Source organism: Hyla sarda, chromosome 4, assembly GCF_029499605.1.
Source record: "Hyla sarda isolate aHylSar1 chromosome 4, aHylSar1.hap1, whole genome shotgun sequence".
In the NCBI taxonomy this organism is placed as follows: Eukaryota; Metazoa; Chordata; class Amphibia; order Anura; family Hylidae; genus Hyla; species Hyla sarda.
Window position 1 is genome coordinate 321,815,632 of NC_079192.1, and position 25,146 is coordinate 321,840,777.

A 25,146-nucleotide genomic window follows, 5' to 3' on the forward strand; every position below is an offset into this window, starting at 1 on the left:
CAGATTACTTCTATAAAAAAAATCCCAATCCTTCCAGTACTTATCAGCTGCTGTATAATACACCGGAAGTTCTTTTCTTTTTGATTTTCCTTTCTGTCTGGCCACGGTTCTCTCTGCTGACACCTCTGTCCATGTCAGAAACTGTCCAGAGCAGGAGCGGTTTGCTATGGGGATTTGCTCCTACTCTGGACAGTTCCTGACATGGACAGAGGTGTTCACAGAAAGCACTGTGGTCGTGAAAGAAAGGAAATTCAAAAGGAAAATAACTTCCTTTGTAGTATACAGCAGCTGATAAGTACTTGAAGGATTAAAGGAGTACTCCAGCGCAAAATAACTTATCCCCTATCCAAAGGATAGGGGATAAGTTATAGATCGCAGGGGGTGCGAGCGCTAGGGCCCCCTGGAAGGGGCCGCGGCAGTCTGCCGGAAGTGAAGATTCGTCCCCAGCAGAAAGCCGCGGCAGACACTCCCCCTCCATGTATCTCTATGGGGTAGATGGAGGGGGCGTGTCGGTCGCCGCATCATGTGGGGACGGAACGCCCCCTTTCCTGTACATTGCCGCGGTCCTGTACCGAAGATCCTGGGGGGCCCCAGCGCTCAGACCCCCCGTGATCTATAACTTATCCCCTATCCTTCGGATAGGGGATAAGTTATTTTGCTTTATAGATGTCCTTTAAGATTTTTTAATAGAAGTAATTTACAAATCTGTTCTACTTTCTGGCACCAGTTCATTTAAAAGAAAATGTTTTCCAGTGGAGTACCCCTTTAAAGGGTACGGTACCTTTCATCAAAAAAAAATAACTTTTGATATATTATAGATTAATGTATGCAGAACAACTTTCCAATTTCATTTTATAAAAAAAAAATATATGCTTCTTTCTATTTAATTTTCCACTTTGAAAAAATGACCACTAGAGGTCTCCCTACCAGTCCTGGCCACAAGCCCTTTTTATAGATTTCAGACTCATGCTGGAGTCTTAAAGGGGTATTCCAGGCAAAAACTTTTTTATATATATCAACTGGCTCCAGAAAGTTAAACAGATTTTTAAATTACTTCTATTAAAAAATCTTAATCCTTTCAGTACTTATGAGCTTCTGAAGTTAAGGGTGTTCTTTTCTGTCTAAATCCTCTCTGATGACACCTGTCTCGGGAAACGCCCAGTTTAGAAGAGGTTTGCTATGGGGATTTGCTTCTAAACTGGGCGTTTCCTGAGACAGGTGTCATCAGAGAGGACTTAGACAGAAAAGAACACCCTTAACTTCAGAAGCTCATAAGTACTGAAAGGATTAAGATTTTTAATAGAAGTAATTTACAAATCTGTTAAACTTTCTGGAGTCAGTTGAGATATATATATATATATATATATATATATATATATCTCAAGTTTTTGCCTGGAATACCCCTTTAAATCTCAGATTGCAGCCGGGACACAGACAAGCTCAGCTGGCAGCTCTGAATCTTCTCCTCTCTGTTTACAACTGTATGAGCAGAGAGAAGAAACATCGGAGCTCAGATAGTAAAATGAATGAGGGCATGCAGTAAGGCAGAGTCAGAAGTATGCCCTGCTCTGCTATGAGCACAGTGCTGGCTCCTGCCTGTCTGATTGACAGGCAGGGAGCAGTTCTTAGCTTGTCTGTGTCCCGGCTGCAGTCTGAGATTTAGGACTCCAGCACGAGTCTGAAATCTATAAAAAGGGCTTGCGGCCAGGACCTCTAGTGGTCATTTTTTTCAAAGTGGAAAATTAAATAGAAAGAAGCATATTTTTTAATAACATGCAATTAAAAAGTTATTCTGCATACATAAATCTATAATATATCAAAAGTTTTTTTTGATGAAAAGAACCCTTTAATGGTAAATTGGTCAGGCACATTGATGTTTTTGTTCCATTTTGGGGTATATATGACACTCTGATCGCTGGTTATTCCATTTTTGGTACAGATAACAAAATCAGGTCTTCCACTTATTTTTTTTTTTGTTTTTTTTTTTGTTTTTATAGTGTTTTCTATTGTCATTCTCCATGCAGCATAAATGACATGTTCTCTTTATTCTGCAGTTTAGTACAATTATGGCGATACCTAATTTATATATGTTTTTATGGTTTATGACATTAACATCACAAATGTATATATATTTTTTTAACCCCTTAAGGACCAGGACATTTTTTATTTTTGCACTTTCGTTATTTCCACCTCCCCTTCTAAAAATCATAACACTTTCAATTTTAAACCTACAGACCCATATGAGGGCTTTTTTTTCTTTTTTTTAATGCACCACCAATTACACTTTGTAATGACATCAATCATTTCACCACAAAATCTACGGTGAAACCAGGAAAAAAATATTTGTGGGGCAAAATGTAAATTATTTTTTTTCCATTTTGTAAATTTTGGGGGCTTCTGATTCTACGCAGTTCACTTTTCATTAAAAACGACAAATTATCTTTATTCTGTAGGTCCATACGGTTACAAGGATACCTAATTGAAATAGCTTTTTATTTTATTTTACTCCCTAAAAAAATAACTACATGCAGCAAAATTTGTACATTGAAAATTGTCATCTTCAGACCCCTAAAACTTTTTTATTTTTTCATATACAGGGATGTATGAGGGCTCAGTTTTTTGCGCAGTTATCTGAAGTTTTTATCCGTTCCATTTTTGTTTTGATGGGACTTTTTGATTGCTTTTTATACATTTTTTAGGGTATACAAAGTGACCAAAAATATGCAATTTTGGATTTTGGTATTTTTTTACGTAAATGCCATTGATCATGCGGTTTAATTAACGTTATATTTTTATAGTTAGGACATTTGCGCATGTGGTGATACCACATATGTTTATTTTTATTATGTTTACATATTATATGGATTTGGGAAAAGAGAGTTATTCAAACTTTAAATATGGAAGGGGTTAAAGGGGTACTCCGGTGCTTAAACATCTTATCCCCTATCCAAAGGATAGGGGATAAGATGCCTGATCGCGGGAGTTGGGGACCCCCGGGATCATGCACGCGGCACCCCGCGTTTATAATCAGTGCCCGGAGCGTGTTTGCTCCGGGTCTGATTATGGTCGACCGCAGGGCGGGCGGCATGTGACGTCATGCCTCCGCCCCCGTGTGACGTCACGCTCCACCCCTCAATGCAAGCCTATGGGAGGGGGTGTATCGGCGTATAACACGCACTTTTTAGGCTAACATTTTTAGCCTAAAGTCTGTGTGCGTGTTATACGCCGATACACCCCCAGGAAAGGCAGGGGGAGAGAGGCCGTCGCTGCCCGCTTCTCATCCCCTGCCTTTCCTGGGGTCTAGAGCGCTGCTGTCGGCCCTTCTCACCCCCTGGCTATCGGCGCCGCTGCCCGTTCTGTCCCCCTGACTATTGGTGCCGGCGGGGGAGAGAAGCGGCGCCGACAGCCAGGGGGAGAGAAGGGGCAGCAGCATCCATTGCCGGCGCCGCTGCCCCGTTGCCTCCCCCCATCCCCGGTGGCATAATTACCATTGTCGGGTCCGCGCTGCTCCAGGCCTCCGGCGTGCGTCCCCGGCGTCGTTGCTATGCGCTGAACGGCGCGGCGCATGACGTCAGTGCGCCGCGCCGTGCATAGCAACGACGCAGGGGACGCACGCCGGAGGCATGGAGCAGCGCGGACCCGACTCAGGTAATTATGCCACCGGGGATGGGGGGAGGCAACGGGGCAGCGGCGCCGGCAATGGGTGCCGCTGCCCCTTCTCTCCCCCTGGCTGTCGGCGCCGCTTCTCTCCCCCTGGCTATCGGCGCCGGCACCGATAGTCAGGGGGACAGAACGGGCAGCGGCGCCGATAGCCAGGGGGTGAGAAGGGCCGACAGCAGCGCTCTAGACCCCAGGAAAGGCAGGGGGAGAGAAGCGTCAGCGACGGCCTCTCTCCCCCTGCCTTTCCTGGGGATGTATCGGGGTATACACGCGCACACACGCACCCTCATTTTACCATGGATATTTGGGTAAAAAACTTTTTTTACCCAAATATCCTTGGTAAAATGAGGGTGCGTGTTATAGGCCGGTGCGTGGTATACCCCGATAAATACGGTACATTGATCTGTGTGCTCTGCACTCGATTGATAAAGCCTGATTTAGCCAAGCTCCATCAATCACAGAGCCGGGACCAGCGCAGGAGGAGAGGTAAGCCCTCCATCTACCTCCAAAGTGGATCACCTCCCCACGATTGCGCTGTGGGAGGGAGGGGGGATCCACCCCACTGGACCACTAGGGACTGGTTAAACGTCCCTTTAGACGCCTCTATAAATTTCAACAGCGATGACCTAAATGGTTAATAGCCGGCCACGACGATCGCCGCATGTCGGCTATTAACGGCAGCCCCAAGCTTCAAGGATCAGCTTGGGGCTGGACGCTATGGCGCGGGCTTGAGTCAGGAGCCACACACCACTTGCCGTTATAGGACGAGCCGGTTCGTCCGTAGATGGCAACCGGTTAAAATGTATTTGTGTGTAACCATATTCTGATAGCTATAAGAGTAATTTTGGCAAGTTTTATTTATTTTTTCTCGATGTTTACAATGCGGTATAACATGGTAATTTTATTCTGAAGGTCTGTACAGTTATAATGATACCTCCTTTATACACTTCATTTTATTTTTTTTATTATATTTATTCTATAAAAACTATTTTTTAAGGGAAACTAAAAGGCTGTTCAGCAATAAAAAGAGGGGTTACTTAGATTGGTGCAGTGGATTAAAAGTTATGGCTCTCGATAGCCTCTTTGCTATAGCGCTGCTGTGCACAATGGATGGGGCGAGTTGGCTTGCTAAGCTCCCCTACCTCCTCTATATGCAGTGTTATGCCCGCCCATCTGATGAATATTCTAATTTCTTCCCTCTCACATCCTTATGACGTGAGCGCCTGCGGGCACAGGAGCCCTCTGCTATCTTAGAATTGTTTAATCCCCTGTTCGGCTTCCGTAGCCAAGAAACCAGAGGCCTTTCGGAGATCTCTGGTTGCCATGGCCACCATCTGGACCCCGCAAGCAATTGATGGAGAACAGAGTAAACTCTCTCTATGTCATTCTGATGCTTTGTCACACAGACTGCAACATCAAAAGGGTTAACTGTCCAGAATGGAGCTCCGCTCCTGGCAGCTGTGGCAGGTGCCTGGCAATACGGTGACCCCTAAGGTGCCAAAACTCCCTGAGTGGATGGGACCAACTCAGTTGAAGCACTGCACCATTACTCTTAGTACCTTTGGCACTAATCCTTAGTATCCCGGCCTTCTGGCTAGGATCAGGGAAATTTTTATAGAGTCGGCCGGATGACCAGGCAGTAACTGCATCATTCACTTATTTGTATGTCCTTTTTTTTTTGTCTTCACTGTGCCACTTTTGTTGTGTCTATGTTCACTAGGATGGTCAGGGAGTGGTAGCCCTTATGGGTGTCCTTTCTGGCTGGGGGAGGTGTGTGTGGCCTTCTGGTTCCTTACCTCCTTGCAACCCCAGGCGTCTCTGCTTCAGCTGAGATGTCATCAGTATATGGCTCCTTGGCTGACACCTTGGTGAACGCCTAGGTTGATGCCGGGAGCACTTGTGGTCCCTTAGTAGCCTCAGCAAAAGGAACATCGAACCTGGACCCTTGCCGGGGCCCGGAGGGAAAGGGTAGGTTTGTTGGGGGGCCTCTCTCCTTTCGGAGAAGGACTTGTGATGGACCACATCCTTGTGCACGTTTTTTTAGTGTGATATACTTGCATTTTTTCTTTCACTTGATAGAGAGCATATTCCTTGGCTCCTTGGGGGAAAAAAAAAAATGTCCGGGCAATACTTGGCAGTCGTCTCACATTGACGATTGCACGGAGGACAGCTGAATCGTAAATGGATGTGTATATATACGTCCATTTGAAGAAAGACACAGCTGAATTGAAAGGGATTTACTGAAGTAATGCTATCCACCAACCCACTGCAGTATAGCCATGCTTCCTGGAGACCATGCGACTAATGACATTCCTGGAAATTTTACAAAACTTGTGCAAAGGAAAAGATGACCACTTTCCCATAGCAACCAATCAGATTTCTTTTGATTCAGAGGCCTTTTTTAACCCCTTAAGGACTCAGCGTTTTTCAGTTTTTGCACTTTCGTTTTTTCCTCCTTACATTTTAAAAATCATAACCCTTTCAATTTTGCACCTAAAAATCCATATGATGATAGACACCAATTCTACTTTGTAATGTCATCAGTCATTTTACCCCAAAATCTATGGCAAAACGGAAAAAAATAATAATTGTGCAACAAAATTGAAGAAAAAATGCCATTTAGTAAATTTGGGGGCTTCCGTTTCTTTGGTAAAAATGAAAAAAGTTTAAAATTGTCATCTTCTGACCTTTATATTTAATTGTCATCTTCTGACCGCTAATTTTTTTTCCACATACGGGGCGATATGAGGGCTCATTTTTTGCGCGGTGATCTGAAGTTCCATTTTTGTTTTGATCTGTCTTTTTGTTCGCTTTTTATTCATTATTTTTATGGTATGAAAAGTGACCAAAAAATACGCGATTTTGGACGTAGAAATTTTTCTGCACATAGGCCATTGACTGTGCAGTTTAATTAACAATATATTTTTATAGTTCGGACATTTACGCATGCGGCGATACCACATATGTTTGTTTTTATTTACACACTTTTTATTTATGGGAAAAGGGGGGTGGTTCTCAGTTTTATTAGGGAAGGGGTTAAATCACATTTATGAACTTTTTTTAAAAATTTTTTTTTTACTTTTTATGTAGTTTTATAGCCCCCTCTAGGGGCTATAACATTGCATACACTGATTGAAGGCACTGTTCAATACATTGCCATAGGAATGTATTGACCAGTGTTTTCTGCTCTTGATTGCTCAAGCCTGGATTTCAGGCTTGGAGCAATCAAATGCCGATCGGACAGCAGGGAAGAAGGTAAGACACCTCCTGCTGTCCTCTCAGCTGTTTGGGGTGCAGCGATTTCACCCTAGCAGTCCCGAACAGCTCCGCTGACCTAGCCGGTATGGATTTCCCCCATTTTAGATGCCGCAATCAACTTTGATCGCGGCATCTAAAAGGTTAATACCGGACATCAGCCTGATCGGCGATGTCCGGTATTAGGCGTGGGTCCTGGTTGCTAATAGCAAACGGGACCCTGCAGATATGAAGTGCGCTCAGCTTCTGAGCACGCTTCCCAGATCGGGAGCCGGCCACGGATGTAAATATACATCTGTGGTCTTTAAAGGGTTACAAATGAAAGAAGCAATCTGGTTACTATAGCAAACTGGTCAACTTTTTCTTTGCTCAAGTTTTGATAAATCTCCCCCATTGTTTCTGGCCACGTGGAATGCTGGGAAAGGTGAGAGACAACAGTAAAATGAAATGATTGCACTACAGCAATTCTCGGTATGAGTTCTGTGCATGGAAACAGGACAAATCAGCACTTAGAGGTAATAGAAGCATATTACACAGTATTATATTATAAAATGGCATTATTGGCTCAAAGCCTAAAAGAATAAAAACCCTGGTATATCCCTTAACCCCTTAAGGACCAGGGGTTTTTCCATTTTTGCATTTTCGTTTTTTCCTCCTTGCCTTTAAAAAATCATAACTCTTTCAATTTTGCACCTAAAAATCCATATGATGGCTTATTTTTTGCGCCACCAATTCTACTTTGTAATGACGAAGTAAATTTACCCAAAAATCTACGGCGAAGCGGAAAAAAAAATCATAGTGAGACAAAATTGACAAAAAAAACGCAATTCTTTAACTTTTGGGGGCTTCCGTTTCTATAAGACACCTTATCTTTATTCTGTAGGTCCATACGGTTAAAATGATACCCAACTTATGTAGGTTTGATTTTGTCGTACTTCTGGAAAAAATCATAACTACATGCAGGAAAATTAATACGTTTAAAATTGTCATCTTCTGACCCCTATAAATTTTTTATTTTCCCGCGTATGGGACGGTATGAGGGCTCATTTTTTGCGCCGTGATCTGAAGTCTTTAGCGGTACCATTTTTGCATTGATAGGACTTATTGATCTTATTGATTTTCATGATATAAAAAGTGACCAAAAATGCACTATTTTGGACTTTGGAATTTTGGAATTTTTTTGCGCGTACGCCATTGACCGTGCGGTTTAATTAACGATATATTTTTATAATTCGGACATTTCCTCAAGCGGTGATACCATATATGTTCATTTTTATTTACTCCTGTGTTTTTTTTTTTATGGGAAAAGGGGGGTGATTCAAACTTTTAACAGGGAAGGGGTTAAATGATCTTTATTCACTTTTTTTTCACTTTTTTTTTCAGTGTTATAGCTCCCATAGGGACCTATAACACTGCACACACTGATCTATTACATTGATCACTGGTTTCTCATAGGAAACCAGTGATCAATGATTCTGCCGCTTGACTGCTCATGCCTTTATCTCAGGCACTGAGCAGTCATTCGGCGATCGGACAGCGAGGAGGCAGGTGGGGATCCTCCAGCTGTCCTGTAAGCTGTTCAGGATGCTGCGATTTCGCCGCGGCTATCCCGAACAGATCCCTGAGCTAACCGGCATGCTTTCACTTTCACTTTAGACGCGGCGATCAATGCCGCTTGCTATTAGCCACAGGTCCCGGCCGTTGTTAGAGGCCCCGCGTTGTAGATCGGGAGCGGACTCATGACGTAGCATTACATCATGGGTCCTGAACAGGACACAGCCCATTTTGGCCTTTAAAACACAGGAAATTTTCATTTTTGCATTTTTTTTTCTCCTCTCCTTCTGAAAGACATAACTTTTATTTTCCTATCTAAAGACCCATATGAGGACAACCAAAAAAATATTATTTATGGTGGAAATTGAAAAGAAAACCACTATTTTGCCATTTTTGAGGGGGTTTTATTTTTATGTTGTGCAATTTACGGTAAAACTGACACGTTCTCTTTATCCTGTGGGTCAATCAAATTAAAACAATACCTTTATTTACATATCTTTTCGATTAGTGTATTGTTTAAAATGTAATAAGTATGTTTAAAATTGCTGTCTTCTTATCCCAATAACTTTTTTGTTTTTCCATATACAAGGCTGTATGAGGGCTAATTTATTTTGTGTTGTGATCTGTAGTTTTTCTCAGTACCTCCTTTATATAACTTTTTTGATCACTTTTTTTTTTTTTTTTTAGGGATTTGTTGTCACAAAATATGGAACAATTGTGTAATATAGTATCTTTTACGTTTACGCCGTTTACCGTATGGGATCATTAACAATATTTTAATAGTTCGGACACTTCCGCGGTGATACTAGTGATTTTATTATTAGGGGAGGGGCTTATGTGTGTTTAAAAAAAAAACAAAAAAACTTTTTACATTTTACTTTCACTTTTTAAGTCCCCATAAGGGACTTTCACTTGCATTACTCAGTTTTATCAGCAATCTGCTGATAGAGCCTGGCTCGCCAGGCTCCAGAAGCAGATTATAGCCAGGACCCATGCAGGGTCTCACTTCATACTCTGACCGCTGCTCAGGACATAAATGTACGTCGTGCTGCATTGAGTACCAGGGCACTTGGGCGTGTATTTACGTCCGATGTCTTTTAGGAGTTAAGAGGATGCACAAAGTATAAGGGATTCTTTAAAATTACTAAATTCCAGTTTTTCAAAATGTATGTTCTAAAAATGACTTTACATTTAACAGACTTGTTTTGGATTTGATTTTCAGTGAAGCAAACAAGCAGAATGTACGTTGTCAGAAGTGCCTAGAAATGGGTCACTGGAGCTATGAATGTACTGGGAAAAGAAAATATCTGTACCGACCCTCCAGAACAACAGAGTTAAAGAGAGCATTAAAGGAAAAAGAGGCTAGACTACTTTTAGGACAAAGGTGAATTTACCCTTGAATAATGGATGATTTCTTGCTTGATCTCTGAAGCATGATACTCAGATTTCACTCACATACTCACATTATAGTTGTTTATTTAAAGAGAAGGACATTCTACGGGTACCAATCCTGTACTTTTCATTCTTAATGTTAAAATTGATCAATTAAGTACCTATACAGTGCCTTAACACAGTGCATTTTAGAGGAATAGTTATTAAAGATTATTTTACATATCTATTACACATGCGTTTTAACTTTAATAAATAGCATGCAAAATATACTGACTGCAACATGTTCTTTGTACAAGGCCAGTGCTCAATTGGCTGATAAAATGCTTGCAGTGACATTCTGTACTGTTGCATATGTCTTTTTGTAGATGCCTATTTATAGAAATGTGTATGCTTCTCTAGTGTTAAAGGGGTACTCTGGTGGAATTTTTTTTTTTTAATATCAACTGGTGTCAAAATTGTAAGCAGATTTGTAAATTACTTCTATTTCATAATCTTAATCCTTCCAGTACTTATTAGCGGCTTTAAACTACAGAGGAAGTTGTATGGTTCTTTTCTGTCTGTCTGATCACAGTACTCTCTGCTGACTCCATGTCAGGAAATTCCCCATAGAAAACCTCTCCTGCTCTGGACAGTTCCTGACATGGACAGAGGTGTCAGCAGAGAGGACTGTGGTCAGACAGAAAAGAACTTCCTCTGTAGCATACAGCAGCTGATAAGTACTGGAAGGATTTAGATTTTTAAATAGAAGTAATTTACATATCTGTTTAAAGGGGTACTCCGCTGAAAAACTTTTTATTTTTTTTTAAATCAACTGGTGCCAGAAAGTTAAATAGATTTGTAAATTATCACACCACAGAAGAAAGAAACAGAAGGAGAGCAACTCTGTATAGGAGTGGTACCGATATGAGGGATCTGCGGCAGTTGCCAGGATCCAGTTACTCCGTAATACCTGCGGGGTGCATGCAACTAGGTAAAGTATCAAAAATGTAACGATAAAAGGATGTAGCATTCACTCACCGCTACACTGGTATCGATGTTCCCGGCTAGAGGGGATCGCGGATCGGCGTCTTGTGAACTTCAGGAGCGTTCACGGGCTACAACAGGTTTGTTTCACGCGCTGTTGCGCGCTTCGTCCGGCCTGTCTGCGCGTGAAACAAACCGGTTGTAGCCTCTGAGCGCTCCTGAAGTCCACAAGATGCCGACCCGCGATCCCCTCTAGCCGGGAACATCGATACCAGTGTAGCGGTGAGTGAATGCTACATCCTTTTATCGTTACAGATTTGTAAATTACTTCTATTAAAAAATCTTAATCCTTCCTGTACTTATTAGCTGCTGAATACTACAGCGGAAATTCTTTTCTTTTTGAAACACAGAGCTGTCTGCTGACATCACGAGCACAGTGCTCTCTGCTGACATCTCTGTCCATTTTAGGAACTGCCCAGAACAGCATATGCTTGCTATGGGGATTTCCTTTTACTCTGGCAGTTCCTAAAATGGACAGAGATGTCAGCAGAGTGCACTGTGCTCGTGATGTCAGCAGACAGCTCTGTGTTTCAAATGGAAAATAATTTCCACTGTAGTATTCAGCAGCTAATAAGTACAGGAAGGATTAAGATTTTTTAATAGAATTTATAAATCTGTTTAACTTTCTGGCACCAGTTGATTTAAAAAAAAATAAAAAAATAAAAACATTTTTCACCGGAGTACCCCTTTAACTTTCTGCCACCAGTTGATTAAAAAAAATTGTTTTCCACTGGTACCCCTTTAATATTCTCTGTCCTGAGAAGATCCAATATTATATCTCATTATAATGCATGATATGTACTAATAGCAAGCACTTAACTTTTTTTAAAGGGAATCTGACAGCTGGTTCACCTGCTCTAAATTAAGTACACAAGGTTATAGTGCGGGTAAACCTGAGTAAAATGAGATATAACTCAGTCAAATCCACTGTCTATTTCCAGAGATATACGCTGCATTGCTAATAGGCTCATTTTCACCTTTGTGCAATGGAGGTGGGAGCTGGCATTCTGCGCTCCCCTGTCTCCATCCCTCTGCTTCGATATGCCCTCCCACCTCCTAAATATTCCTAGAACCTTCACCTGTTTAAATGCTCTATGGGATGGCATATGAAGACAGAAAAGCTCAAAATGCCAGCTCCCGCCTCCATTTGAAGTGATATATACCTCATTTTACTCAGGTTCACCTGCACTATAACACTGTGTACTGGGTTTAGTGCAGGTAAACCAGCTGTCAGATTCCCTTTAAAATCTGACAGCTGGTTCACCTATGTTTCCTGTTGGTTTACATTTGTGTTCTTTTTCTAGTAGTGGCAGCGCTATGCCAGAAACAAAGATGAGAAAGAAGAGGTAGGTTTCAATTATCCATTTTTTACAACACTTATTCGATTTTAGAAGTGCATTGAAAGAAAATACGTAGAAACTGTTGTACTTCGTGTTTTTGTTGTGGGCATTCATGTTACTAAACATATTAATAACAGTGTACTGTTTGAACAAAACAACAATTCATATTTATGTAATGAAATGTTGTACAATTATCCAGTATACATCTCAGTCTTGAAAATATTTGCTATGTCTTTCAGTAGGAACATTCATTATTTATTTCCAGCAAAATCAGTCCTCATAATGTGTTGGACACACAGATGCATAGATATGGGGAAAAAGGGCAAAAAAAGTAGTGACTTTTTAGTGTAGTTCTGTATGGAAGCTTTATGGGGAGCTTTAAATGGGGAGCTTTAAATAAAATCCACGAAAAACCACATCAAAATCAGCAGCGAAATTTGCACATTGCTACAGGTGCTATTGACAGATGTATTTATTTTTTTCTGTTTGCTTAGTGAATATGATTTTAGCCCTATTTTGAAAGAAAACCATATTTTTGGGTGCAAAAGTGGTGCACAGTAAGCCATTTTGAATTTGTTTTAAAAAGAATAAATAGGTCCACTAAAAAAATTCACATATGATAATTAAAAGAAATGGACAAACTTAATGTATGAGAATTACAAGGCAAGGTATGACATACACAAGAAACTGGCATAAGTTACATTTATTCCCCCAAAATGCTTTCTGTCATAGCTATCAGCAATTTGTGTTATAGTTGCTCTTCTGTGGGATTGGACTAGATGGGCTATCCTTCATTCCTCAAACACATCAATGAACTTATAGGGGGACAGCTATCAAGGTTGCCCGGTTTCACCTTCCTAATCCTTCTTGGGGAGGAAGCTTTTGACTTCATATCCCGTTCTCATATCCCGTCCTCATATATTGTTGTCATATCCTGTCCTCACATCCCTTCCTCAGGTGGGACTGATTTGTGATGAAGATATTGTAAGCCAAAAATTGAAGGGGATGTGGCTTTGTGGGAGTGGGAGTGATTTGCAAGCCAGACCGGTGCACAAAAAGGGTAGAAAATAAAAGGGGTGGGGCTTAAATAGTGGGCGTGTCTTTGTGAGATTGGGTGTGACGGAGATGCAGAGCGGAGCTTGTGGTGTAAGGTACTGGAAGTCCCATATACTTGCATGGGACTTGAAACAAAAACCCATCTTTTATATAAGGGCGTAGGTAAGGGTTAATATAACTATCATATCTTTTTATTTGACATATAAGTAATATGTGTACCAGGTATTATTGAAATATCTCCAGCTGTACGGATGTTATGCCAGAACAAACATTTCCCATAGATTTGTATGGGACTTTAAACAAATACCCCGACCCTCACTATCCTTTAATTTTAGTAGACATATAAGTAACATGTGACCAAGTATTATCGAAATATCTCCAGCCATTTGGAAATTATGCAGTAACATATATTTTCCATAGACTTGTATGGGATTTTAAACAAAAACCCTGACCCTGGCAAATGGGGGTGAGTAAGGGTTAAATCACCTATCCTATGTTTGTTGTTGACATATAAGTAACATGTGTGCCAAGTTTCATGTTAATATCTTGAGCCGTTGGAAGTGATGCTGGAACATACATACACACACACACACACACACACACACATTTGAGACATTTATCATCGTTGCTTTGGTAAGCGAGTTGTGTATTCATTTTTTATTTAATTTTTTTTGCTTTAGTTCTGCTTATGTATGACACATTTATTATACTATCATAAGGTGTTGATAAAATTGGCTTACATGCAAAAACCAATAAATCACTTTTGAATACCATTTTTTTTAGCACACATAAGCAAAAACCAATAAATGACTTCAGAAAACCAATTTGCATCTTTGAAAAAAAATGTGTGATATATATGTGTTTATTACATTTTTTAAACCACTTTTTTTCCCCTAAATGTACAAATTTTTAGTTTTTTACTTCTCATTTCAGACTTGTGTACTTTAGATTCGGAGGAGTACAGTGACCAGCGTTTTTTTGGTTTAATGTTAATAAAATGGTTAACGAGGGCTTGTTTGGGAGTGTTTTTTTGTAATACATTTTTTTTTAAACCTGTTGTGGGTTTTTTAATTTTTTTATTTACTTGACAGGCTTAGTACTGGAAGTTGTCTTATAGACTGAGTCCATTACTAAGCCGGGCTTAGTGTTAGCCCCAAAAACAGCTAGCGTTAACCCCCAATTATTACCCCGGTACTCACTGCCACAGGGGTGCCAGGAGGAGACGGTACCAACAGGCCCGGAGTGTCAAAAATGGCACTCCCTGGCTGGTGTTATTTAACAATGGTCCTCGCCCACCCTGGTTATGTCAGGCTGCTGCTGCTTGGTTGGTATTTGGCAGAGAATAAAAATAAGGGGGGCCTTTTTATGCTTTTTTTTTTTTTTTTTTTTTATATTAAAAAAAAAAAAAAAAAAAAAAGCATAGGGTTTCTCCTATTTTCATTTTCATACAAATACCATCCAGGCATAAATAAGGCCAGCCTGTTACCACCCAGGCCCAGGAGCACCATTTTTGATGCTCCTGACCTGTTGGTACTGGCTCTTCCCGGCACCCCTGTGGAGTTGGGTACCGGGTAATAATTGGGGGTTAGCTCTAGCTGTTTTTGGGACTAAAGCTAAGCACAGGCTTAGTAATGGACTCCACTACTAAGCCTGTCAAGTAAATAAAAAATTAAAAACACATTTAAAAAAAATTTATTCCAAAAAATCACTCCCCCACAAGCCCTCGTCAACCATTTTATTAAAGGAGTAGTCCAGTGGTGACTCAGTGGTGAGCAACTTATCCCCTATCCTAAGGATAGGGGATAAGTTGCAGATCGCGGGGGGTCCGACCGCTGGGGCCCCCTGCGATCTCCTGTAAGGAGCCCCGACAGCCTTCGGGAAGGGGGCGTGTCGACCTCCGCACGAGGCGGCGGCCGACACGCCCCCTCAATACAACTCTATGGCAGAGCCGAAGCGCTGCCTTCGGCAATCTCCGGCTCTGCCATAGAGATGTATTGAGGGGGCGTGTCAGCCACCGCTTCGTGCGGGGGTCGACACCCGCTATCTGGCCGAGAGCCGGGGCCCCGTACAGAGAGATCTCAGGGGGCCCCAGCGGTCGGACCCCCCGCGATCTCAAACTTATCCCCTATCCTTAGGATAGGGGATAAGTTTTTCACCACTGGACTACCCCTTTAACCTTAAACAGAAAAAACTATGCTGATCATCGACGCAGTCCACCGAATCCGAAGTAGTCCACAGGATACACTGATCTGAAATGAGAGAAAAAAAGAAAAATAGGTTAACACATTTATTGTCACCCGCCCACACATCTCTTGTGCTGCACGACTACAACTCCCAGCATGCCCTTACAGTAAGGACATGCTGGGAGTTGTAGTCATGTGGTGCAGGAGATGTGTGGGTGAGTGACAAGCTTGTCACCAGCCCCCACCGCACAACTACATCTCCCAGCATGCTTTTACAGGAAGGGCATGCTGGGAGTTGTAGTTGTGCAGCGGAGGGCAGGTGACAAGTAGAGATGAGCGAACTTACAGAAAATTCGAGCAGTTGATGACTTTTCCTGCATAAATTAGTTCAGCTTTCAGGTGCTCCAGTGGACTGGAAAAGGTGGATACAGTCCTAGGAGACTCTTTCCTAGGACTGTATCCACCTTTTCCAGCCCACCGGAAAGCTGAACTAATTTATGCAGGAAAAGTCATCAACCGCCGAGCCGAGAAGTTCGTGACGAATCGAATTTACTGTAAGTTCGCTCATCTCTAGTGACAAGCTTGTCACTCACCCCAAAACTACAACTCTCAGCATGCCCTTAATGTAAGGGCATGCTGAGAGTTGTAGTTGTGCAAGCCAGGGAAGCAAGCGGTAATGCACTCCGCTCCCTGGCCGGGGTGATAAGAAAATCCCTTTAATTTCATATTTCCGCCGGGTCCCGTGAGACGGAACCTGGCGGGAATTTCGAAATTACAGTAAAGTCTGTGTTGCCGTGGTTAGGATCCCAGGCTGACATAACACGGCAGCCGCCCAGGACTCCCGCAGCCGGGAGATAAGCAGGAGCCGTCCCTGCCATCCCTCAGTGTGTACCGCAGGGCGAGCCGCAGGGCTCTGTCTGATTCTAACCCCGCTACCGTAACCTAATGACGGGGACACTGATTTACATCCCCCCTGGTCTCCCACCTGCCCGCTCTGCACATCTTCCGCCTGCTACAAGACCACACTGTATGGGCATGCTGGGAGTTGTAGTCTTGCAACAGGTAGCAGACAGATGAGAGATGTGCAGCGTGGGCGGGTGGAAGACAATGGGGGGTGGGGATGTAAAGCAGTGTCCCCGTCATTAAGTTAGGGTAGCGGGGTTAGAATCAGACGGAGCCCGGGCGGCTTCAGAGTGATGCCAGCCCGGGCTCCTTTGTACCGTTGTTATATCATATTTCCCGCTGGAGCCGTGATCCAGCAGGAAATATAAAAATTTGCTCTCCAAAGCTGTTTTGTAAGCCAGCTTCGGGCTGGCTTACATTGACGCTGTTTTGGAGGGCTTGCGACGTTTTGTGCGACTTTCGCACTTGATGAATCCCTGACTACTGCAAAGTGAAAAAGAAAATTTACGTTTGTAAGCTCTTTTGTAGCTTTTTGCTTACAGCCAAAAGTCGCACAAAAATTTGCTTAGGTGCTAATTTGACTTTTTGTGCAACTTTTGTAAACAAAAAAAGAGCTCTAAATCCCTTGATAAACGTCCCCCATTGAGATATATATATATACACACAGTAACCCCCCGACATGCAATGGCATATGCATATGATCAAATCGACATACGATGGCCTCTCAGAGGCCATCGCATGTCGATGTCAGCATCGACATACGATGCTTTTATATGTCGGGGCCATCGCATTAACTGCTATCCAGCAGTGCAAAATGCTTAAGCTGCTGTCGGATAGCAGTGTAATGTGCCCCAGCAGGTTCACTTACCTATCCCTGCTGCTCCGGGTCCTCTCCGGGGTCCGGGCCTCACTTTCCGGCGTCGTTATTACGTAGCTGCGCACGCCGTCCCGGCGCACTAACGTAATAAAGTCACCAGAAAGCGAGGCCCGGACTCTGGTGAAGATGCGGAAGATGCCGGAAGACCCAGAAGAAGATGCCGGAGCAGCGGGACAGCATCGGGAGCCCCTGGGAGACCATCGGGAGCGGTGAGGACGCGGTCCGGAGCGGCGGGGACAAGGTGGGTATTTAATAAACTTTTTACATTGCACAGATCCATCAACATACAATGGATTCGACAAACGATGGGTCGTTTGGAACGAATTACCATCGTATGTTGAGGGACCACTGTATATATATTTAGAGCCTTTTTGGGGTTTTTTTTGCATACAAATGTCGCACAAAAAGTCTCACATGCGACTAAGCACTTTTTTGTGCAACTTTTGTGAGTAAGCAAAAAGTTACAAATAGCCTTACCGAAGCAAATTTCATTTTCACTTTGCAATGGTCACGTATTTATGATGTGTGAAAGTTGCACATAGGCAAAAAAAAAGTCGTAAACCCCTTGAAAGAAGTCGCAAATCTACTCCAGGTCTTACCTGGAGTACAAAACTCCCGTATGTGAACAAATTTTAAGTCTCAGAAAAGTCTCAGCTGCAACTTTTTTGTTTTTGCTTATGTGCTCCATATTTATCAACCACCTGTTATAGTATGATAAAATGTAGCACATAAGCAAAACTAAAGCAAAAAAAAATAAAAAATGACTTCAGAACTTGCTTACCAAAGCCAGTAATGATAAATGTCCCCCATAGTGCCTAGGACCCTTTTGCTGTTTTACTTTTTTATCCTTTCTCTGACCACTTTTGGTAGCTGACCATTGCATATCCTCACAAGACCTGCCATGTTGGAGATTCTCTGACCAAGCAGTCTAGCTAATACAATGTAAATTAGATCCATATACTTGCCATTTTTTCCTGCTTCCTTCAACATACCAACTTCGAGAACTGACTGCTGATTCCCTGACTAATAAATCAATGGGAGCTTAACCCCTTAAGGACTCAGGGTTTTTCAGTTTTTGCACTTTCGTTTTTTTCTCCTTACCTTTTAAAAATCACAACCCTTTCAATTTTCCACCTAAAAATCCATATTATGGCTTATTTTTTGCATCGCCAATTCTACTTTGCAGTGACATTAGTCATTTTACCCAAAAATGCACGGCGAAACGGAAAAAAAAATCATTGTGCGACAAAATCGAAGAAAAAAACGCCATTTTGTTACTTTTGGGGGCTTCTACACAGTGCATATTTCGGTAAAAATGACACCTTATCATTATTCTGTAGGTCCATACAGTTAAAATGATACCCTACTTATATAGGTTTGATTTTGTCGTACTTCTGGAAAAAATCATAACTACATGCAGGAAAATTTATACGTTTAAAAATTTCATCTTCTGACCCCTATAACTTTTTTATTTTTCCACGTACAGGGCGGTGTGAGAACTCATTTTTTGCGCCGTGATCTGAAGTTTTTATCGGTATGATTTTTGTTTTGATCGGATTTTTTGATCACTTTTTATTCATTTTTTAATGGTATAAAAAGTGACCAAAAATGCGCTTTTTTTTACTTTGGAATTTTTTTGCGTGTACGCCATTGACCGTGCGGTTTAATTAATGATATATTTTTATAGTTCGGACATTTACACACGCGGCGATACCACATATGTTTATTTTTTTTACACTGATCTTTTACACAGATCACAGGCCTGTGATCAGTGTTATCGGCGCTTGACTGCTCCTGCCTGGATCTCAGGCACGGAGCAGTCATTCGCCGAACGAACACCGAGGAGGCAGGTAAGGGCCCTCCCGGTGTCCTGCAAACTGTTCGGGACGCCGCGATTTCACCGCGGCGGTCCCGAACAGCCCGACTGAGCAGCCGGGTCACTTTCACTTTAGAAGCGGCGGTCAGCTTTGACCGCCGCTTCTAAAGGGTTAATACCGCACATCGCCGCGATCGACGATGTGTGGTATTAGCCGCGGGTCCCGGCCGTTGATGAGTGCCGGGACCGACGCAATATGATGCGGGATCGCGGCGCGATCCCGCTTCATATCGCGGGAGCCGGCGCAGGACGTAAATATACGTCCTGCGTCGTTAAGGGGTTAAAAAAAAAATAATATATATAAATATATATCTATATATATATATATATATAATAAAATAAATAAAAAGAAAAATTTGCACCAAAATTTGCACAGCCATTTTCACACTGATTTTGATGGTTTTTTCAGCGCTGTGTTCACTTGTGTGAATATACCCTTAGTGCATGTTTACAGGGATAACAACTGTGTGTATAAAATCTGAATTTGTGGGGCAGTTTTGTCACAAAAATTCCACAGCACTTTACAATTTTGGTGATACAAATAAAGACAAGTATGAGACATTACAATTAGGGATCGACCGATTATCGGTATGGCCGATATTATCGGCCGATAATCACGATTTTGGGCATTATCGGTATCGGCAATTATCTTGCCGATAAGCCGATAATGCCCCGCCCCCCGCACCGCCCCCACCGCACCGCGACCGCCACCCCCTCGACCCGCCGCACCGCACATCCGACCCACCGCACCGCGTCGCACCCCCCACCGTGATGCTAGGCGGTATACCGGTATGGATTTTTTCCCATACCGCTATACCGGTCGGGCCCCTCCCCCACCCTCCGAGTGAATAAAAAAATTAAACTTACCCGTAATGGGGGTGGTCCAGGCCATCCTTCCTTCATGTAGTGTCCGGGGACGTTTCGGGTGGAGGGTGGTCCGGTCCGGGCTGTCCTTCTTCTCCCACTGTCTTCTTCTCCACTCCGGGCAGGCTCCGGCCTAGTACGCTGTCGCTGCGCACGGGCGTCACTGCGCAGCGACGTCTATGCAGCGTACTAGGCCGGAGCCTGCCCGGAGTGGAGAAGAGGCCCGCCGTAGAAGAAGGACAGCCCGGACCGGACCACCCTCCACCCGGAATGCCCCCGGACACTACAGGAACGATGGATGGATGGCCCGGAGCACCCTGGCAGGTAAGGGAGAGAAGCGGGTGGTGGCGGCGGTGGCCTCTGGCCCTGCAAAAGCCACTGCAGATCATTGATTTAAAGCGCCCGCTTTAAATCAATGATCTGCAGCGGTGTCGCAGGGGGTTAAATAGCCGATAACTTATACCGGAATATCGGTATAAGTTATCGGCTATCGGCCCTAACCTGCACCGATTATCGGTATCGGCCCTAAAAAACCGATATCGGTCGATCCCTAATTACAATATTGCACACTAAATATTCAGGTGGAGTGAGGGGCCTGCTCAGACTATGAGGAATGGGTGTGAGACAAAAGGCAGAGTGCTTTATGAATCTAATGGTCCAGCCATGTTTTATGAATAGGGTAGGTTACATATAAGAGGGTAAACCAGTCTCTAGCAAATATTTGAATGTCTAAAGTGTATAGTGCACAACATGCATAAAAACCTTGTCATACATAGAACAAGTGTTTTTGAGCTCTTATTGACTTCAAGTTGAAAAACAGGTCTACTCACAAAAAGATGTGACATCAAGCCAAAAAAAATCACACTGATTTTGCCTATGCCCTTAGGCTTGGGCCATACATGGTTAAAATGCTCCTGTAACTATGATTCATGATCTTCTAGATCAAAAAGTGTCACCAGCTCCAGTAGCTCCAGCTCAAGCAGCAACAGCTCAGATAATGATCCTTCTTCAGACAGTGAAGACACCTCCAGTTCATCCTCTTCCTCTGAGGACACATCTTCCAGTTCTTCATCCTCCTCAGAGAATTCCTCATCGGAGTCTGAGTCTGAATCGGAGTCCGAATCTGAAACAAGCAGCAGCAGCAGTGGTACTACGAGCAGCAGCAGCAGTGAAGAAGACAGTAGCTCAGAAGACGAGCCACTAAGGAAGAAACGGAAGAATTAGTCATGTCAAAAAATGGTAGTTTCTGAAGATTTCTATATAGGGACAATGTCAACTTTTGTGGAGAAATCAAACAGGAACCTGTGCTTTGAAGAAATGCCTGAATGACACCAACTTTGGTGCCCTTCTTTAGTTATAAGTTTGTCATTGTTGATTTCAGTACTGTTAACTTCTCACTAGAAATGCAGATTGCAAAAGAAATGTATCTTACCCTCCGTAAATGATGATGGCAGACTCCTGTTATTACATTTGTTTTTCTCCCTTTTTTTTTTTTTACTTTTATTGACCAAGTATCACATATAGCTTGTTGGTACTAAAGTAAACTGCCGTTTACTGTCCACCTTGGAGGATCATTTTAAATGTACATTTGTTGTTTGTGCAAATATAAACAAAAAACAAAAGTTTAACGCGTTAACAGGGTGTAAAGTTTTGACCTCACAGCTGAAGAGTCCTGTAATTATTTTTATAGTGGTATATAATAAAGTTGGATTTATCTGATCACATGCTACAATTGGATAATGAAAGATTGTGTGTCCACAATGGCTCAGTGGTCTACAAAGTTATATTTTTATGGTGGAAAAGGCCCATACTTTTAGCTGTTCTAATAGGTTGTTTTATATGTGCAATTGATTATAAAACTAAGTTTGTGTCATTTTTCAAAGTGCCATGTCTGTAAATAAAATTAAAAAAAGCCTGTGACTTTATCCTGTATTGCAGGTTACTCCAGCACAATAAAGAATAACGTCACCTTGTACTAAAGTTTTGGTTAATAAACATTTGTCTCTTTTTGCTATTATAATTATTGTTGTTATTGTAGTTTAATTTATATTTCCATTTATTGGCTTAATTATTAATTTGTCACATTGAAGAATATTTGGTTCTATTTTGAAACAATATATTTTTTCCATATATGAGCAATATAAACCACCTACTGGCAGTGAAATGTAGAGAATTGTATGATAATCTTCTCTGCTTAGCCTGCTTTTACAGTGAGACAGGTTCATTTTAAAGGGATATTTTAACTATATGGGATATTCCACAGGATAGGGGATGATTAGGACCCCTTGCAATCGCAAATTTCCCAGCTGAATTGAGAAGCGGTTTTGCATTCTCTTCATTAATTTTATATAACAGCTGTACGTGGCTATTCATAAAGAATGAATGGAGCAGCTGGGTGCGCGTGCCTACTGGCTGCTCCATTCAGTGGGGAGAGTCGGTCCCTGTTTTTATGATTGTGCGATCAGACGTTCATTCCCGATCCTAGAAATTTTCTATCACTGGAATACCCCTTTTAAGTGTAGGTCCACTAAGATAACCTGTTAATAATAATGTTCTTACCAAGACAGGTGCTTAACCCCTTAAGGACCAAGCGCATTTTCACCTTAAGGACCCGGCCATTTTTTGTACATCTGACCACTGTCACTTTAAGCATTAATAACTCTGGGATGCTTTTACTTTAATTTAATTCTGAGAGTGTTTTTTGTGACATATTCTACTTTAACATAGTGGTAAATTTTCATCGATACTTGCATCATTTCTTGGTGAAAAATTCCAAAATTTCCTGAAAATTTTGAAAACTGCATTTTTCTAACTTTGAAGCTCTCTGCTTGTAGGGAAAATAGACATTCCAAATACATTTTATATTGATTCACATATACAATATGTCTACTTTATGTTGGCATCATAAAGTTGACATGTTTTTACTTTTGGAAGACATCAGAGGGCTTCAAAGTATAGCAGCAATTTTCAAATTTTTCACAAAATTTTATAAATCAGAATTTTTCAGGGACCAGTTCAGTTTTGAAGTGGATTTGATGGGCCTTCATATTAGAAAGACCACAAAAAATTACCCCATTATAGAAACTGCATCCCTCAAAGTATTCAAAATGATATTCAGAAAGTTTGTTCACCCTTTAGGTGTTTCACAGGAATAGCAGCAAAGTGAAGGAGAAAATTCTAAATCTTAATTTTTTACACTCGCATGTTCTTGTAGACCCAGTTTTAGAATTTTTACAAGGGGTAATAGCAGAAAAAGCCCCCAAAATTTGTAATCCAATTTCTCTCGAGTAAGGAAATACCTTGTGTATGTAAAGTGTTCGGCAGGTGCAGTAGAGGGCTCAGAAGGGAAGGAGTGACAATGGGATTTTGGAGAGTGAATTTTGATGAAATGGTTTTTGGGGGGCAAGTTGCATTTAGGAAGCCCCTATGGTGCCATAACAGCAAAAAAAAAAAAAAAAACATGGCATACTATTTTGGAAACTACACCCCTCAAGGCACATAACAAGGGGTCCAGTGAGCCTTAACACCCCAAAGGTATTTGACGACTTTTCGGTAAAGTCGGATGTGTAAAAAAAATTTTTTTTTCACTGAAGTGCAGTTTTTTCCCAAAATTTACAATTTGTACAAAGGGTAATGGGAGAAAATGCCCCCAAAAATTTGTTACCCCATCTCTTCTGAGTATGGAAATACCCCATGTTAGGACGTAAAATGCTCTGCGGGCGAACCATAATGCTCAGAAGAGAAGGCGTTGCATTTGGCTTTTGGAAAGCAAATTTAGCTGAAATGGATTTTGGTGGGCATGTCGCATTTAGGAAGCCCCTATGGTGCAAGAACAGCTAAAAGAAAAAAAAAAACACATGGCATACTATTTTGGAAACTACACCCCTCAAGGAATGTAACAAGGGGTACAGTGAGCCTTAACACCCCACAGGTGTTTGACGACTTTTTGTTATAGTCGGACGTGTAAATAAAGAGAAAAAATGTTTTTTCACTAAAATGCAGTTTTGCTATTTTTCCCCGCAAATTTAACATTTTACAGGGGTAATAGGAGAAAATGCCCCTCAAAATTTGTTACCCCATTTGTGGATGTAAAGTGCTCTGCGGGCGAACTACAATGCTCAGAAGAGGAGGAGAGCCATTGAGCTTTTGTAGAGAGAATTTGTTTGGAATGGAAGTCAGGGACCATGTGCGTTTACAAAGCCCACCATGGTGCCAGAACAGTGGACTCCCCACATGTGACACATATTTGGAACAGTGGGCTGTGCAAATGAAAAATTACATTTTTCATTTTCACGGACCACTGTTCCAAAAATCTGTCAGACACCTGTGGGGTGTTAAGGCTCACTATACCCCTTGTTACATTCCGTGAGGGGTGTAATTTCCAAAATGGGGTCAGACGTGGGTATTTATGTTTTTTGCATTCATGGCAGAACCGCAGTAAAATCAGCCACCCCTGTGCAAATCACCAATTTAGGCCTCAAATGTACATCGTACGCTCTCACTCCTAAGCCTTGTCGTGCGCCCGCAGAGCATTTTACACCCACATATGGGGTATTCCCGCACTTAGGAGAAATTGCGTTACAAATTTTTGGGGTCTTTTTTTCCCTTTTACCGCTAGTGAAAATAAAAAGTATGGGGCAACACCAGCATGATAGTGTAAAAAAAAAATAAAAAATTTACACTGACAGGCTGGTGTAGCACCCATCTTTTCCTTTTCATAAGGGGTAAAAGGAGAAAAAGCCCCCCAAAATTTGTAGTGCAATTTCTCCCGAGTACGGAAATACCCCATATGTCGCTCTAAACTGTTTTCTTGAAATACGACAGGGCTCCGAAGTGAGAGAGCGCCATGCGCATTTGAGGACTACATTAGGGATTGCATAGGTGTAGACATAGGGGTATTCTACGCCAGTGATTCCCAAACAGGGTGCTTCCAGCTGTTGCTAAATTCCCAGCATGCCTTGACAGTCAGTGGCTGTCCAGAAATGCTGGGAGATGTTGTTTTGCAACAGCTGGATGCTCCGTTTCTAAAGCACTGCCATACAATACATTTTTTATTTTTATTGGGGGGACTGTGTAAGGGGGTATATATGTAGTGTTTTACCCTTTATTATTTGTTAGTGTAGTGTTTTTAGGGTACATTTGCACTGGTGGGTTTACGGTTAG

The 25,146-nt window shown here is 42.0% G+C and overlaps 1 protein-coding gene across 4 annotated transcripts in view; it reads left to right on the plus strand.

The window, feature by feature from the left end:
* Positions 1-24,619, plus strand: part of ZCCHC10 (zinc finger CCHC-type containing 10) — a 28,606-nt gene extending 3,987 nt beyond the window's left edge. For 2 of the 4 annotated variants that reach the window (XM_056574934.1, XM_056574937.1), the window contains exons 2-4: positions 9,692-9,853; positions 12,189-12,230; positions 20,925-24,614. In XM_056574934.1, the coding sequence (XP_056430909.1) occupies positions 9,692-9,853; positions 12,189-12,230; positions 20,925-21,207 (487 nt within the window). In that variant the 3' untranslated portion in view covers positions 21,208-24,614. Of the gene's footprint in view, positions 1-9,691; positions 9,854-12,188; positions 12,231-20,924 lie in introns of all 4 variants that reach the window. The other 2 variants (XM_056574936.1, XM_056574938.1) reach the window with 2 other exon arrangements.
* The last annotated feature ends 527 nt before the right edge of the window (positions 24,620-25,146 follow it).